Consider the following 19,526-nt stretch of genomic DNA (forward strand, 5'->3'; position numbering starts at 1 on the left):
ACAAACTAAACATCATTAACTTCAGTCTCTGAAATGTAATTATATCCATAGCAATATGTATCTTTATTTCACTACTCTTTAAAATATATGACTCATACTTAGTAGGTCTAAATTTGATATGACAATTCAAACGTGAGGGTGTGTTATTTAGAGGAAACATCAAATATTCAGACAAAGAAAATGAAAAAAGCCATCAGCTATGTGGTCAAACTTATAACAATCAAGGAAACTTTAAATTAGGAATGCCATATTCCCAGTCTTAAGAATCCATGGATGTTACCCGATAAAGAACAACTTCTTCTGGAAAACTGTGCACAAAATACTTATTATCATATTTTAAATGATATTCTTAGTAACATTTTAGTTCAACCTGTATCCTATGTCACTTTACTTTCTTCATTAGACATTTTCCACATTAAATCTTAGTCTTTTACTACTCATTCTCTAAAAATGAACTACAAAAGCAGCAGTGATACACTGTTATTTAAAAACAAAACAGGGGGAGGGGAAAAAGAAAACTTCAATACCAGCTAGAGCTCAGAAGGAAACACACTGTAAAATACCAAAACTGGTCGAGTCTAAGATCCTTCCAATTTATTGTGAGTTACTACTTTATACTGTGTTAGAGTCAGCTGTCTGCCTCACTAGACTTCAAGATACTCAAAGGTACTATCTGTGCTATACTCAGTTTCCCATTACCAGCAACCAGTATGGTACTTGGCACACTGCAGGTGACTGATTATTTAACTAAATAGGAGTTTTACAGAATCAATGTAACTTTTTTTAAAATAAATTTATTTATCTATTTATTTTTATTCTTATTTATTTATTTTTGGCTGTGTTGGGTCTTCGTTGCTGTGCGCGGGCTCCCTCTAGTTGCGGCAAGCGGGGGGCCGCTCTTCGCTGCGGCGCGTGGGCTTCTCACCGCAGTGGCCTCTCCTGCTGCAGAGCACGGGCTTCAGCAGGTGTGGCATGAGGTTCTCGGTAGTTGTGGCTCGCGGGCCCCAGAGCACAGGCTCAGCAGTTGCGGCACACGGGCTTAGTTGCTCCACGGCATGCGGCATCCTCCCGGACCAGGGCTCGAACCCGTGTCCCCTGCATTGGCAGGCAGGCTCCCAACCACTGCGCCACCAGGGAAGCCCAAATCAATGTAACTTAATCAGAACTCGCTAAAGGTCTACTATGTGTTATAAGTACCTTTACATATAGCAATCCATCTAAATAACGCCAATAGGAGAGAATAAATATGAGAATGAATGAATCTGTATATAATTTTATAATAAAGAAGCAGGAGATATATACAAGACCAGAAATATTTAAACAAAAGTCAGGGGAAATAAAACCGTCTTCAACTACAAAACCACCTTTATGTGGACGGGTAAGTGGGGGTTCCTATAAAGCCTTGTTCAGCATAATATAAAGAAATCCCAGAACACGCAGGAAATCTATATCTGAAGTTTTTAATGGACTATAAGGTTGGGATCCCACAAGCTTCCAGGAAAAAAAAAAAATCAACTCTTTAAAAAGCAAAGAAGGGACTTCTCTGGTGGTACAGTTGTTAAGAATCCGCCTGCCAATACAGAGGACACAGGTTTGAGCCCTGGTCCGGGAAGATCCCACATGCCGCGGAGCAACTAAGCCCCTGCGCCACAACTACTGAGCCTGCGAGCCACAACTACTGAGCCCACACGCTGCAACTACTGAAACCCGCGCTCCTAGAGCCCATGCTCCACAACGAAGAGCAGCCCCCCTCGCCACAACTAGAGAAAGATCGCGTGCAGCAACGAAGACCCAACGCAGCCAAAAAACAAATTTAAAAAAAAAGCAAGGAAAAAGTCTGGTCCGTAGCCAATTCCCAGTGTGAAGAAATTCAGGTGAAGGTAAGTTATTTCCCCAAGCCTCATGACCAAAAATCATCAGAAGGCAGGGCACAAGAGAACTGTTAAAGGGAGGGGTGACTCTAGAAAACAGGGAGGTGTCTTTAGAAAGGCAGTCTGATTGTGTCTCTTCCGGCAACGACCTTATGCTGAATTTGTTTTTAAGCAAGTCAAGACTCCACAGGCCGGCTGCAGGGACCATAGCATCACTATTCACAGGAAGATAAAATGCACAAGAAATACTTACAGGAAGTTTTAAATGACACTTGTTCAAATTCATACTTTAATGAATAAAAGGGTAAATAAATATTGGCAGAGAAATAAATAACTGCTGGACTAATCGACAATGGACTAATCGACAATGTGGAAGTATCAGAGAGTCCTGAAAACCTAGCTCTTATCTGGGTTATGATACTTGAAAATAAAACCGTACTATCCAAACTGAGGCCAAAGTACCTACTGAAGAGGGAAAAGATATAATTCAAGCTGATTTCCCAAAAGAACAGTTATCCCTTTGGAGCAGAAAAACAGTTATAGCTTCCTAAGAACAAAACTCTAGAGACTCAAACATCTATTCATGTAAATAATACTATAAATTACTACTGCTGTATTAACTGTACTTGAGAGCTGTTTATATATCTTAGTCCAGATTAATAAGATTGTAGGGTACATTTTAAAATGTATGTATGCATATATCTTTTGGCCTTTGGCAGAAGGAGACACTGAATAATTTGATCTTTATGTGCAAATAAAATTGCTAGTAAATGTCACTGTATTAGGATCGTCACTAACTTTGGTTCTGCCAAATTTATTTATACAGTCCAGAAATTAACATTTTAAAGTGTTTTTGAAAACAGTAAGTCTCATTGTGGTGAAAGAAGGAACAGAAGGTGCAAGGACCTGAAGCAGGGGAGAGTGCGTTTAGTTAATGCAGAGTCAAGAGGGGCCAGCGCCTGAAGGAACCCAGAGTCCTGTTAAGAAGCCTGTACTCTATTCTAAGAGCTATGGAAAGCCACTGCAAGATGATTTGGTACACACAACAGAGGTATGCAAAAATCCACCCTACCTCCCATGAACATACGGTCATTCTCTAGTATTATCTGCGGAAGACACTAGAGACCTGTTTCCCGGGAATTAACATCACCCATTCAGTCAATATCTTCAAATTGGGGATGTATGATTCTAAGACTTGAAGAAAATGTGAAATCCATGGAGACCAGTGACTTTAAATCTGAATTAAGAAAAAAGTAATGCTTTTAGTATATTGAATAGTATTATCACAGTAAAGATCAGGACAATATTTGCATAGGAAACTCCTCAATAAAAATACATTTCTTCCTACATGAATGGCATTTTCATAGCCAAATATCATGGAAAATTTCCAGAAAACAGCAGTCATTTGTTTCCTCACGTGAATCATCTCAGAAATTGCAAAAGCCTACAGAAATAGCAGGTCTACCTTAAAGGAGTTATTCCTGGTATCTTTACGTGAGTAGCACGCTATGTTTGCCTATACCACTTCCTAATTACCGCTCTGTACCATGCATGGTACTGACACTGCCTTGCAGATATTTCCGACCGTGGTGTATCTTCTCTACACAACCGCTCCTTAAGGTCAGCAATGTCGAATCACTCATTTTTGTTTCCCTAGTATCATGCAACACAGTACCTTTATTAGGAGTACAAGTAATTCAGTTTACTGTGGCTTTTTCTCTTTTAGATGAGATCATCTACCTCTTAGGAATTTTTAATGGGTTAATAAAACAATGTCACAATATTCTTTATATATAAAAAGCTGATGTCAAAATACCACAATTTAATACCATCTTGAAAAGATTAATTAGAATTTTTGTATCTTGCCTAGATCATAAAAACAGGAATGCCCAATGTTAATTCAGAGGCACTGAACCAATGTGCATCTGCTCTCTGCTGAATACAAACATGGACAGCCCAACAGTACACACTATCACTTACAGACTGAGGAAAGCATGTCCAAAATTAGGCTGTGATCCTAAAACTAATATAATATTGTAATATACTATACTTCAATTGGAAAAAAATTAGGCTGTAAAAATTGGGCCACAGATTTGGCCACCACTGTGTGTTGTGATTGGTCTCATGAGAGTAGAAGTGGTTCCTGCAATTCATGTCTTGTCATCAATGGACAAGTCAGAATCTATTCTATCAAAGCTTCTCCCTGCACCCCCGTGTAAAGATGAAAAAGTCCGACAAAAAGGTATCAGAATTTTCGACTGTTTAACAGCCAGCAAATTCTTCTCCAATTTATGGGCAACAAATATGATTAAAATTCAAGAATGCAAGTAAAGTAACTGTATACAAATTACTATTCTCACACAGGGAAACACGTAAATAATCACGGATGACATCCTCAGTTCACTGCAGCACCACTAATTAAATTTCAAGCTTACTGTAAAATAAGCCTGAAGAACTGAAGTCACCAGCTAGACCTGTAACAGACAATACATCAATAAGATGCCCAACTACCAGAGAAGCAGAGAAACAAGAATGAGAGACAGAATAGTGTCTGTCTGACAACAAACTTCAGGCTAAAATAACTTTCTATATGATTATGAAATACAGATTTATCAAAAACATCTTGTCTCTTTTAGTTATTTAATCAATCCCACTTTGGAGCAGGACAATATCCTAAGTCACACAACCTAAGTCTAAAGCTGTGCTTATGAAAAATGCAATATCAGACTTGAGTTATGGTCAAGCCAAAGCAGCTTTCCCAAACAGTTAGTGACTAGAAGCTTAAAAGTCATGAAGTAAATACTTTAAAATTCTTTTATTATAAATAAAGTCACATATGAATATATATAGTAATTCATATGTTAGAACAGTCACCCAAATCACTTTGCATCAGCACTTAGCTCTCTTACGTAACGCTGGCTGAGAAAGGCTGGGAGAGAGGTTATAAGATATGATGGGTAGGGCACAGGAACCAGAAGCCTAACTCAGTAGTTCCCAACCTTTTCAACAACTAGAAATCCATTTATTATTTTAACTAATCCCCTTGGACTCCATGTTTAGGGTGAGCTTGTCCAAAGGAACTGTATTTATCATTAATCTTTGTTCTTCCACAAGTAAGCAAAGATACATAAATGGTCGTGTTCAATTCAGGCACTGGGACTACTGCAACTCTTCTTACCAGTATCTTGGCACAATCACAAGCTCTTCAAAGTGTCAACAGTAGTTAATTAGAACTTACTGGTTTTAGATAAATAAGCATCTCCACAGAGCTGGCAAATTTAGTCTCAAACAAAGAAGCTTATATCTGAGTTAGGAGGTACAACCTGTCACTGGAATGTATGATGAACATCGTTTATTTAGCTTTCCAAAACACTGAAAATTATCTCAGAACTCTATCAGTTGTTCTGTAGTAGCTTTGTGGGTAGTAAGTTGAAAATCATTGTTCTAACCCAAACAGAATTATCTCCCAAGGAAAAGGACATTCATATATAACGTGTATGCTAACTCTGTTAATAAATTACTCAACTGTGGGCTTAACATATTTGTTCTCTAAAAGCTATTTACAGACAAAAACTGTGCCCATGTACCATTCTTTCTAAAACCTGGACTCAGGTTCACAGGAAAAATTCAAACTTATGCTGAACTACATTTTCATTTTTCACCTCTTTCTCCCAAACTACTGATTTTCTTCACATAGCAGAAATAATTTTAGGTCCCACATTATCTGCAAACGGATATGATACTCTCTCAGAGATCTCTATTGTTGTCATGTGAAAATGGGCAGCCTGAATTCTTTTTTAAAGAAAAATTTACCTAAGGGGATGAAGCAGTCGTACAATAGTGATCTCCTGTTTAAACGCACCTGCTTCTATCACTGTAATCCCTCTCCTATTTGAATTTTCTTCTCTATTCTTACTATTTCTGCCTCCACTCAGAAACTTAAGGCTTGTCTCACGGCCTCCAGCAGCTCCCTTTTCAAACCACTGCTGGCCTTCTGAAGCACAGCTTTGTTCACGTCATTCCACTTGCTCAAAAACATACACTAAATCTCTATCACCCACAGCTCTCAAAGGACCTTCTTGATCAGACCTACCTTTCTGACTTTAATCCCCACCAGGCCAATCAAACAACTCCTGGTCTACAAACAATCTCATTCTTTCCACTTTTGTACTCATACGCTATTTCCTAGGCTGGATATGCCTTTTCCCCCAACTCATGTCTCTATGCCTACATTTTATCCATCTTTCAAAATCAGCTCAAAAAGCCATCTCATCATTAACACTTTTCCCCAATTGTTCCAGTGAAAAGAATCTCATTCCCCTTCTCATACTCACACAGGATTTTATCTGTACCTCAGATATGACTTCCTCTTTTGGATGATGACTGTGTCTTATCTCCTCTACAAGAGTAGAAGAATCCTTGAGGGCAAGATCTGAGTCTTATTTCCCCTTGCATGTATCCAAGGATGGATAAATTAATTAATTTTCTACAGGGGAGGAGGAACATAACATGATATATCTGTACCAGGCAGTAAAGACAAAGAAGAGGTTGGAGAAAACTTCTAAGTCTCTCTACCACTTTTATTCCTCTAAGTAAATTAATCCACATGGTAGAATTTTCTGTGTATTTTTAAATGTTAGCACTACAAAATAACATTCTACTGTATAGTTTAAAATACTAATGTCTTTATCTCATTTAATTCCCATGATATCCTAACACAGGTATTCTCATGATCCTTTCATGTAGTATAAGGAAACAGCTTCAGAGAAGGCAATCTGCCACCAGAGGGACAGTCAACACTGGAGTCTTTTACCTCCAATTTTAAGTTCTTTTCCACCAAATCAAAATGAAAGACTACAAAATTTTACTAAAAACCATAAAACAAAAAGTAAATGAAAGTTCTTCTCTTTCCTGTTTTCTCACCTGAAACTGACTTCCCTCAAAAGCCTTTTAAAATATGCTTTGAAGATCTTGAATTGAAAAGCAGAGGAATGCAATAAAAAGAAATCGCCTGGAGGTCGGGAAAACCCAGTCCCAGTTGTGCCTCCCTTTCTAGGTATATGTGACCTCAGGAAAGTTCCACCTCTCCATATCAGTCTTCCTAATTGGAAATTGGGGGTGACAGATTAACCTCACATTATTGTGGAGACTGAATTTATAAATGGGGAAGGGTGTGAAGAGGTAAGTTAGAGAAGGAAGCAGTACGTGGCAGCACCCACAAAAAAACTGTCCCACCCGCCCAACCCCCAAACCTGTTACTCATTTAATCCTGATGAGCAGCTAACGCTTTATCTGTTTCAGTGTTACTTCTCCAATAAGATTATTGATTAAGGAAAGCTAGAAGTGAAAACTATTATCCAAGACCACCTTTAGAATCCATCTTCACCAGCTGCCCAAACTGACACATCTGTTAATTGTCTTAGAACACCATCCTCCCCTCCCTGACCAGTCCGCGTTACATCTCACGGATATAGTAGAAAGAGGCTGAATGCTAAAATTAAATCTGGGTACAAACGCCACTTACACCACTGTCTAGCTGTGGGCCCTTGGGCCAGGCCAGTGACCTTCTGAAAGCTCCAACATCACCTCTAAAGCAAGGATAATGCCACCAACTTTGCAGTGTTGTTATAAAGTTTATCAGTAATAAACGTGCCCAATTAGGACCTGCCACACAGCTGGTGCCTAATAAACAGATTATTATTCTTGCCTCAGAACTGCTTTAACGACTAAATGAGGACACAAGTAGAAGGCCTAGAACAATGTCTTCACAGGCACGGTAGGCACTGAATAAAGTCTGTCACCTCCTCTTCACTCTGCTCCTTTCCTCTTTATACTGTGTCATTTCAGACCTCATCGTTCTCACTGATATTATCACAGTGGCATCTGAAACCCATCTCCATGCCTGCAACCACATGCTCACCAATCCATCACTTTTGTCCTGAAGCACAAACCTGATCACATCAAACATTTATTCACCACCCTTCAAAGACCATACGGCAGACGACATCATGAGTTGCACACCCCTCAGCAAGAATACAAGGCCCTTCCCTGTTTCATCTCTTGTGACTTCCCTCCCCCAAAAGAAACTCTTGTGCCCAAGCCACAACATCACCTGCTTGTTTCCCAACTGCTCCAGGCTCTCATGCCTCCAAGCCAATCCAGAACGTTCTTCTATCACCTACTCATTCTTTAAACATAGCTCAAGCATCACCGTCTCTTCAAAACTTTCCTTTACCCTAGAATTTTCTTCTGCATACTTCATTCACAGCATTTTACAAACCGAATTCTAATTTTGCTGTGAAATCCTGGAAGGCAAGGGATAGGCCTTATCATGTTAGCTTTATTCCCAGTGCCTAGCACAGGACCTACGCTCAAAACCTGTTTGATGGTTTCTGTGATATAACCTTAATATTGCTCCCATGAATACTGGCACTCTGGAAGAATGAAAAATAACTGTCACCATAAAACACATAAAGTATTTCTAGAAACTTTTTGAGATATTTTAAATCCATTTAATTCCAAAACATATCTCAAAAAGATTAAAAAATGCTAAGATAAAACTCATACAAATGCACACAGTGAAAGGTTTATCAGACCAAATTAACAGTTAAAAAATGAATGGAATCTCAGTCTTTATAAATATTTAATTACCAAGTCTAAAGAAAATTTCCAACAGGATATCTTGCTTTCAATAGATATAAAACAAAAGCCAGCAAAAGCAGTCTTAGTTAATGGTAAAATATTTTAAGGTTTTCCTCTTATAAAGGTATGCTTATAAAGGTATGCTTAATCTTGGTTCAGTAGAACAACAGTAGAATAATCTTACTGAACTCTAATACGATTTTCCTTTTAAAAAAATGGAATTTAAAAATTATTTCCTTTTCAAATGACTTAAATCTTTTTCAAAATGAAATAGATTGTGCAAGTTCACATCCACTAATCATGAAAAGGACTGACTTTACATTTTACATAATCCATAACTATTATCTGCAAAACTGCTATAAATGTACTTAATAATACAGAAATCAAAAATATCAGGTGGGGATAATGCATTTTGAATGTACTTATTTGAGTCCATTTCCATTAGACAAAGGAAACTGATAAACTGCAGCTTTTGGTATAAAAGAAAGCACTAATTCAACTCTTCTTCAAAAATGTTAGAACATGTGACTTGCGTTTTTTAAATTCCAAATATAACTCACTGTATTTAGCACCTCCTGTACCTTCCAGTATATTAGATACTTGCACATCAAGTTAAAAACAAAATAAAGGAAAACATTCCTGCCACCCACCCTTTCCATGAAAGAAATGGAAATATTAAACATGTACACAGAGCACCTTTTAAAGGTCAGTATGACTAGCTACAGAAAAAGCTGTTTTTTGTTAATTTAAAAATTTTGCTTGAGGATTTAGAGACGTGGGGGTCAAGGGAAAGAGGAAGGGAGAATTGTGTGATTTTTGATTTTGGCAGAGAAGATGGGTTAAGTAATTTCCAAATCCTGCTCTAGGGTACATGGGTGCCCCAGTGGTTATGGTCTTCCAACTCCTACATTAATCAGAGAAGCTCTGGAGGTTTGTTTTTGTTTTGTGGGGAGGGGTCTGTATATGAACTGAGCATCTGAAAAAGATTTTGTTTGAACAAGGGTGTCCATAACTTAAAAATGCCTGAACACCACTAAGAAGGACTAACCAATATTCAACGAATAATACATTAACACCTAGTAAACAAAAAAGCCAGAAGCATTCAATATGGAAAACTGGTTTTAAAAAGTGATAAAACACTAAGTAAAAAAGACTAATAGCTGTAGTTACTTTACCTTTATGAATAAGTTTGTTTCTTTCACTTCTGATCAGAGATTTACGGGGTACACTGTTTGCTTAAGGAGGGACATGCAAGAGTTAAGCTTTCCCAACTTGGTTTTGGCAAGAAGAGAATAGACGGTTTTAGCAAGGAATTGGCTATGAACCCAAAGCAAACAGCTGTGGAAGGCGAAAAGATGTTCAAGATGAGAGGTGACATTATTGGGTATGTTTGTTTAGGTGGATAGGAGGGGCCCACTGAATAACTCTGGGGTGGGGTACATACCTATCCTACTTCAGAGATCTACAGAAAAGTTTATATCCTTTCCCGAGGACACTTCTGATTCATATCATCTAAATCCTCCTATGCCTCCACTGCCAAGCCAATCAATGCTATCAAAAATCAGAGACAGTGTTTAACTACAGTCATTTACAAAAACACTTTCTAAATAAATCAGATTATAAAGAACATCAGCCATTTTATATGCTTCCTTTGTCTTCTCTGATGAAAAAGCTACAGAACCAAAAGTTCCTTTGCCAGTGACTGGGGCCATGATGCAAGGAGATGGCTAGGATGGACCAACTTCTTCCACCATTCTCTCTCTTTCCTCAGCCCATGATAAGTTGAGACTGTGACAGAGAAGAGAATAAAGCTTCAAAATTATCTGAGAAGAATCTATTCAATTTTTCTGCCTTACCAAAATGCTTGTGTAGCTAATGAGATGATGGGCGATCTTCCCATTTACTAAACTTTCTATAATATGGAAATTTTACAATAGAGAATGTAATTGAGTCTCTCCACGTTAAGACTCATTAATTTCAAAAGATCAAGATCAGAAGGAAAAAACATTAGTTAGCATTTGCATTTTGAAAACAAATTATATGACTATACACCAATAAAAACAATCTTTTCCAATTGGTTAAAAAAATTTGATGACAAGATGAACAATAATAATTTTAACCACTTTAAATTAGTAACATTTAATTCCCAATATCCATGGATACTCTTTTGAAGGTTCAGAAATAAAAGTAATGTTACATTGTTCCAAACACGGAGAAGCCAAACATTATTGTCATACATATGCTCTTAGATCTAAAGTTTGGTCCTTTAATTATTTATTATGTAGTTGATCTATTTAATTAAGATATTAAGAACCACAATTAGAGTTGCTTCCTTATGGTAAAACTATGGCAACAGAAAAGCAATTCTACACCTACAGGAGAATGTTGATAAAATACTGATGACTGAAAGAAAAGTACAATGACTTAGATGATCTACATACAAGACTGTACATACGAGCAGACTTTTCTATGCTATTTTCTGGACTTACTGACAAACCAAAAGAAGTTCCAGTGATTTATTTTCTCAAAATAGATAAGATATGAGTTATGTACAAATTATTTATAGAGATACTAATTTCCTCAAAAGAAAATCTAATATAAACTACCTATAGGCATAATGTAGTTTTAGCAAGATTCCAAAGAGTCTTCTTACTCTGAAATTCATATGTGAAACAGACTAACACATGGGCTAGATGTTTCAGTCCTTTTTAGAACAGGGCAAGGTATAAAATTTAAAGTATCTATAACAGGTTTTGAAATTCTATACCTTCAACAAAATACCAAATTTTAATATAACTATAAGTCCTTCCTCTTAAAATATATAAATTTTGTTTATGGCATGCTTATATCAATAAGATTGCTACTAAATACACAAAGACAAGAGTAATCATATGTGTTGTTTTATTATAACCTTAATTTTCTGATTATAAAAATCTCCCCAAAGAGAGAACCACAAATTGGTATATTTTTTCCTATTTTTTTAAGCCAAAATAAAAACAGAGCTCACCTCTGATACATACACAGTTTTAAATCCTGTGTTTTTTTAAATAATGTGAATTATTTCTACACATCTTTCTGACCACGATGCAGTGTCAGAGGACATGCAATTCATGGCTTGTACCACCTGAGGGCACTCCAAAAAATCTTAAAACAACTTTTAGAATTTTATCTACTAGGAAGTAGATAGTCCTACTTGAAGTTCAGTAGTGGCTTAAAAAAGATGTTTGAGATAACATGTGTTTTTTTCATAAAAAATAAGATGATGACAAATATGCATATTCAATCCACTGCATATTCTCTGGGTCTCATGTCCTTGCAATGAAAGTTGAGGTTCTAGATCAGAATAAACAAACTAAATAACTTCAAATGAGAAGGTTAAAACATTACTAACTACTAACAGTCTCATAAGATTATCCTTTTATAGTACACTTTTATCATCAACAACCAAAAGTTCACATTTTTGTAGAAAACAAGAGAAATTCAAGAATCACTTCAAATACATACATGATTTAAAGTTGGTCAGAAAAGATTTGGTTTAATATATACATGACACTTCAGTTCAAGAAAACAAGTAACCAGAGGACACCCTACCTGTTTCCTGTGAATTCAACACTTCTAAGGCATGCATCATGGCACTTGCGAAGACATTGGCATCTTCTTTGCTGCCAAAGTTAAGACCATACACCTGTCTAGCATCCCGCCATTGGTGGAAGGTCTGTGTAGCTTGATTGTACTTCAACCCTTTAGGAATGGCACAATTTATCACGACCTAAAAGACAGTAATTCTTTTTATAGTCAAGCTAATAATTGGCAAAATCAACAACGTCAACAAAGCCTGATTGGACATATTCATTCAAACCTACTCCTGACACACCTTGGCAAAAAATGGTTAAAACAATTATCTCGGGTAAAATTAGTCTGCAGAAAAGTAACAGTCTGATGGACGTTAGGCTGGCCTTAAAAGAGTAAATCAGCAAAACAAAAGAAAATCTATATCCCTCATTAAATATATTTGAACATGTTTACTGAGGTATTATAAATTCAGAAAGTGTATAAAACATAAGCATGTATCTCAGTGATTGCTCCCATGTAGCCAAAACCCTAAGCAAGAAATAGGACATTAACATCAAAAACCTCCTCCTCAACTCCTCCTGCCTCCCAAAAGGTATTCGTCCTACATCTAACATCAAAGGTCAGTTTTGTAGGTTTGGGGATTTTATATAAATGGACTTACACAATACATATTGTAATTTATCTGCCATCTTTCCCTCAAAATTATTTATGAGAGGTATCTATTTATTGCATGTACTTGTGGTTTATTCTTTTTCATTGCTCTATGGTATCCCACTGTACAAATCATGTTTATTCACCCATTTTCCCATTAATGAACATCTGGATTATTTCCAGCTTGGTGTTACTAAAAATAACAATGTTATAAACATCCTACCAAATGTCCACCAAATGAGCACACATTTCTGTTGGGCACACACCCAGGAGTGGAACTGTTATAAGCCATACATATATGTTCAACTTTAGCAGAAAACTCAAAGTAGCTTTCCAAATCAGTCCTATCAATTTTCACTCCCCCAGCAGTATACAAGAGCTTGCACACCTGCACATACAGTACAACATTGTAACTGGTATAGTCAGTCTTTACTTCAGCAATTCTGCTGGGTATGAATACTACATCGTTGTGGTTCTAGTTAGCATTTCCCTGATTAATATTGAGATTTAGCACCTTTTCATGTTTTAATGGCTATCTAGAGATCTTCTTTTATGAATATCTGCTTCAATTAAATCTTGCCCATTTTCCTACTGAGTTGTCCATCTTTTTCTTTATTGATTTGTAAGAGTCCTTTACATATTCTGGATGATCTCACTGTTGGGATCATCAGTTATGTGTTACAAATACTTCTTCCATTTTGTGACTTGCCTTTTCACTCTCTGAATGGTGTCTTTTGATGAACAGGAGTTCTTAACTTTTATTCAGTCCAAATTCACAATCTTTTTCTTTATAGTTAATGCTTTTTTGTAACCTGTTTAAGAAATGTTTCTCAATCCCAAGTCATGAAAATGTTATCCCCATATTATTTTATAGAAGCTTTATTGTATTAACTTTCATATTTACGTCTCCAATCCAACTGGAATTGATTTATGCCTATGGTATGATATAAGGTTCAAGTTTCCTTTTTGTTTCAATATGGCTGTCCAGTTGATGCAGCACTATCTATTAACTTGCTGCAGGTTTCCCTTTTTCATAAATGAAGTGACTAAATGGCTCTATTTTGTTCTACTAGCCAATATGCCTATCTTAGAGCCAACATCAGTGCCTTAATTATTGTAGTTTTATAGTAAGTCTTGATAGCCACTAGAGTATGTCCTCCTACTTTGTTGTTCTCCTCAATATTGCTTTGGCTGTTCTCAGTCCTTTGTGTGCAGCTATAATTTTATACTATCAATTTTGTGTTATTTATCCAATCTGCCAGTCTCTGCTTTTAATTGTAGTGTTCAGTCCATTTACATTTAATGTAAATTATATATAAATTTGGGTCTAAATCTATCATACCTTCTTTTAGAGTTGTTTATTATTGTCCCCTCTATTAGCACGCTAGTTATACATGTTTTCACTGTTGTTTTAGTGGTTGCCCTAGAGATTACAACAGGTACCTTAAACTTATCAAAGACAAATAAAAACTAGTATTTTTATCTTTACCTCAACAATGCAAGGACTTACAATACTTTATCTCCGATAACATTCCCTTTCTTCCAATGCCCATCCTAGGAGTCCTACACTAGTTTTATCAGGTGTTTTAATTCCATTGATATTTTAAACCCCATAAAACATTATTAGTAGTCTTATACAGTTGATGATGATTTAAGATTTACCCAATAGTTACATTTTCTGTTGCTTTTTATTCCTTCTGCCCTCTCCAAGCTTCTGTTCGGACCATTTCTGATCTTGAAGAACACCCTTTAGAATTTCATTCGAAGCAGATTTCCTGGTGATGAATTATCTCCATTTTGGCTTGTAAGAAAATACCTTTGTTTCACCTTTTTTTTTTTTTTTTTCCTCGGTATGCAGGTCTCTCACTGTTGTGGCCTCTCCCATTGCAGAGCACAGGCTCTGGACGCGCAGGCTCAGCGGCCATGGCTCACGGGCCCAGCCGCTCCGCGGCATGTGGGATCTTCCCGGACCGGGGCACGAACCCGTGTCCCCTGCATTGGCAGGCGGACTCTCAACCACTGCGCCACCAGGGAAGCCCTCACCTTGATTTTTGAAGACTATTTGTATCAGGTTTGGAACTTTAAGTGGCCACGTATTTTCTTTTAGTTCTTTGCAATCTACTGCCTCTTAAGTTTTTGCTGTTTCTACCGAGAAGTCAGCTGACAGTTTATTGTTGCTTCTTTAAAGTTGTCCTTTTTTCACTGACTGCTCTAAAGAGTTTCACCTTGAATTTAGTTTACAGTGATTTTAATATGATGGGTCTATATGTGGTTTTCTTTGTATTTATCCCATTTAAGATTTACAGCATTTCTAAGTTGATGTCCTTTCATCACTTCTGAAAATTCTTGTTCACTATTATGTCTTCAATTACTGCTCCTGCCCCACTCTCTCCTCTCCTCTGGGACTCCAATAACATATGTGTATACCTTATACTTTTTTACTGTATTTCCTATGTCTCTTAAGCTTTTTCGTATGTCCATATTTTTCTCTCTCAGAACATCACAGCTTCGGACTGAATATTTTCTTCTGACTTATATCCAGTTTACTAATTCTTTTTAGTGGGTTCTAATTTGTTGTAGAACCCATCACTGAGTTGTTAATAGCAGTTATTTTATTTTTCAATTCCAACATTTCCATTTGGCTCTTTTTTCAAACAAGCTTCCAGTTCTCTACTGAAATTCTCAATCTTATCTTTTATTTCCTTGAATATATTAAACACAGTTATTTGATTTTATTTTTTTTTTGCGGTACGCGGGCCTCTCACTGTTGTGGCCTCTCCCATTGCGGAGCACAGGCTCCAGAGGTGCAGGCCCAGCCGCTCTGCGGCATGTGGGATCCTCCCGGACCGGGGCATGAACCCATGTCCCCTGCATCGGCAGGCGGACTCTCAACCACTGTGCCACCAGGGAAGCCCTAAGCACAGTTATTTTAAAGTCAATTTCTGGTAATCCCATTAACTGGATTCCCAGTGGGTCTGTTCTATTACTGTTCCTCTTGTCTCGTCGCATTCTGGTCATTTTGACTGAATGCCAGACATTGTCTATGGACAGCTATATGGAAATTTTGAGGCCTACAATGATGTTCTATTTTTCCAGGGAAGATTTACATTTGTTTCTGACAAGCAGCTAGGGAAACTAACAATCTCAAATTACCTTAATCCAAAAGTGATTAAAATGTCATTAGAGGCTGAGTATCAGTTCCTGTAAATGCCAGTCTACTTATGAGTCAAACTTCTTCCCCAGGGTATGGGGCTTCTGGGTCCCAAATCATGGCCTGAGGGATTACCAAGACAACCCTCCCCTCATTAGCAGGCCCTAACTTATAATTTTTGTTCTACTAGTCCCAGGGATCTTCCAAAAGCTCTGTTCAGCTACTCAGTCCCCTCTTTCAAAACTGATATGTGGTTCCAGGTAAACATACGTCCCAAGTTAGGCTCACTTCTCTGGTTCTTTCTGCTTTTAGGTCATGGACCCATAATTCTTCATTGCCATGTAAGCTCTCCAAATAGACTTTTTTCTTTTAAATATTCTGTCCAACTGTTTTGGTTCACAGAGAGAGGCTCTATCTAAATTACCTCATCCACCAATACCCAAACTTGACAATAATTTTTAAAATATAATCACTTAAAGATGTTATGCTAAGTGAAATAAGCCAGATATAAAAGGTCAAATATTGTATGATTCCAATTATTTGAAATGCCTAGAACAGTAAAATTCATAAAAATAGAATGGAGAATGGAGGTTGCCAGGGGTTATGGGTAGAGGGAAATGGAAAATTATTGTTTAAAGGGTTCAGAGTTTCAGTTTGGGAGGATGAAAAAGTTCTGGAGATGAATAGCAGTGATGGTTGCAGCACAACAATATGAATGTATTTAACGTCACTGAACTATGCATTAAAAATGGTTAAAACAGTAAATTTTGTTATTTTTACTACAATTAAAAAGATATGATCGCCTCTTACCATATGATTTCTATACATATTGGGCTGGGGGGTGGGGAGGTCACAAATCCTTAGCTACCAGAAACCCAAAGCTAGAATTTAACATTACCAGAAAATTATAAACCAAATTTTAAGGCAAATCTATATATATCCCTGCTTGGCAAATAGATTAAAAGGGCAGGCAAAAAAAGATAGTTATGTTCACTTTTTCAACTTGTTCAGTGACGGAATATTAGAAAAAGTTGAGGAAAATATTACTGGAATCAAAAGAGAATTATCTAAATCATTAGTTCACTTTTTCCAATATAGAAATTTTAAAATGTGAACAAATTATTTCACTCGATTCTAACTTTCAAGGATTGACAAAGCTGTATAATCTCGGGCTTCCCTGGTAGCGCAGTGGTTGAGAGTACGCCTGCCGATGCAGGGGACACGGGTTCGTGCCCCGGTCCGGAAAGATCCCACATGCTGCGGAGCGGCTAGACCCGTGAGCCATGGCCGCTGAGCCTGCGCGTCCGGAGCCTGTGCTCCGCAACAGGAGAGGCCACAACGGTAAGAGGCCCGATACTGCAAAAAAAAAAAGCTGTATAATCTCAAAAAGCTTTCAAAGTCAAGGGGGATGCATATACCTTCATTTAATAATAACTGTTTATTGGATGTCCACTAAGGATGTTATCAGGTTTGGACTTCTTCATAATCCTAATACTTCAAACCCAATGAGCTTGCATCTAGATTAGTGATTTCCATCCTACGCACACCATCCATTTTTAGCCTGATCATAACAGATTAAACCGTGCATGTAAACATCTATACTTCCTTCTGACGTGGCTCAATAGCTTATCTTGTCTATGAAGTCATCCACAACCCTCTTCCCCATCTTCTCAACAAAGTGATCATTCTTTTATGCCCTCACTGTACAATGATTTGTCATAAATGCAACAACTAACTGTGCTGTTTTCCTTATATGCATAATATCCCGTTTCTTTACTTTGTTGTTCTTCAAGGTCAGGAATTATTATCTATATAAAACCTAACTACAATGCCTAGAACATAATAGGCACTCAAGTATTAAGGAGAAAAATGGTAGCTTTTCATATATATGTATATAATTTGTACATACTCAATTTTACAAATAAATGGTGGGTCATTGTTTTTAATGGCTCTTAGTACAGAAAGTTTAGATGTTGTTTAATGAATTATACTAATATGTTTCTACTAAGAACAGACTGATAACCATTAAGAAATGAAAAAAGGTACTCTGGAATGAAAAGAAACCAATTATTTATTAGATTTATTCTTAGGTACTTTATCATTTTTGTTACTTTAAGCAGTATCTGTATAAAATTATATTTTCAATTTGCTTATCGTTAGTTCTAGAAAAATGCTACTGATTTTTTTTTATTATTAACTTATTTATTTTTATTATTTATTTTTGGCTGTGTTGGGTCTTCGTTTCTGTGCGAGGGCTTTCTCTAGTTGCAGCAAGTGGGGGCCACTCTTCATTGCGGTGCGCGGGCCTCTCACTATCGTGGCCTCTCTTGTTGCGGAGCACAGGCTCCAGACGCGCAGGCTCAGTAGTTGTGGCTCACAGGCCCAGTCACTCTGCGGCATGTGGGATCTTCCCATACCAGGGCTCGAACCCGTGTCCCCTGCATTGGCAGGCAGACTCTCAACCACTGTGCCACCAGGGAAGCTCAAATGCTACTGATTTTTATATACTGATGTTATATCCAGCAACCTTGCTGAACAATCTTATTAGTTCTAATATTTTATCTGCAGATACTCTTGGGAATTTTTTATGTAGACAATTATATCATCAGCGAATAAGGTCAGTTCTGTTTCTTCCTTTTCAATCCTTATTGCTTCTATTTCTTCATCTTCATATTACTAGGTTACCTCTTCTGCAATACTAAATGAAGATGATTAAAGCTGAAATCCTCAAACTTATTCCTGAGTTTAATGGAAATCCTTCCAACATTGAACTATCTTGTAAGATGTTTGCTATATGATTATATAATTCATCCTTATCAGCTTAAGAAAACTCATTTTTATGCCAAACATGCTGAGGATTATTATGTATGGATTTTAATTTTATCAATGCTTTTTCTGAGACTCTTGTTTCTTACAGGTTTTCTCCTAGCAAATTAATAGGTTATCTAATGTTAAACTATCCTTACATTACTGAGATAAAGAGATAAATCCTATTTGGTCAAGTTGGTGGTCTTTTTTTTCCCCCATACACATTGTTGCATTTGGTCAGCTAATATCTTATTGAGGACTTTTATATCTATATCAGTGTTCTTAAGTGAAACATGCTTATACGTTTCCTCTCTCAAGTGGCTCTTCTATGTCTCAGATATCAAAATTATACTAGCCTCATAAAACACTTCTTTAGAACCGTTTGCATAAAACAGGTAATAGCTTGAAGGTTTTTAGATTTTATTTATAAATGCTCTGGATGCCCTCCTTTTTTTCTTAATTTTGGGGGTAGGTTATTAACTACTGATACATTTTATGACTGAGGTCTATTATGCTTCTATACTTTTCTGCCAGGTGTGGTAAATTATATTTTTCTACAAAATGGCGCATTTATTAGTGTAAAGCTGTTCATAATACTATAATTTATTTCCTTACTATAACTATAGTGATATCTCTTTCCAACCCTAATATTGTTTATTTATAATTTAATTTTTTTGTTTGATTCTGTCAATTTATTCAGGGAAGCAGCTTTTGTGTTAATAAGTTCTATTTATTAGTTATTTTTTCCTTTATTTTTAGTATTTCCTTCTGCTTTTTTGGGTTTGCTTATTATATACCATTAAGATTTGTCCATCTACCTAGAGGGTATC

General features: G+C 36.8%; 1 protein-coding gene across 5 annotated transcripts in view; it reads right to left on the bottom strand.

Moving 5' to 3' along the window:
- Positions 1–19,526, bottom strand: part of ENAH (ENAH actin regulator) — a 154,201-nt gene that overhangs the window by 52,372 nt on the left and 82,303 nt on the right. For all 5 annotated transcript variants that reach the window (XM_079920085.1, XM_079920084.1, XM_079920082.1 and 2 more), the window contains exon 3: positions 12,105–12,282. In XM_079920085.1, the coding sequence (XP_079776211.1) occupies positions 12,105–12,282 (178 nt within the window). The remainder of the gene's footprint in view (positions 1–12,104; positions 12,283–19,526) is intronic.

This window comes from Stenella coeruleoalba (genome assembly GCF_951394435.1).
Source record: "Stenella coeruleoalba genome assembly, chromosome: 1".
Lineage (NCBI taxonomy): Eukaryota > Metazoa > Chordata > Mammalia > Artiodactyla > Delphinidae > Stenella > Stenella coeruleoalba.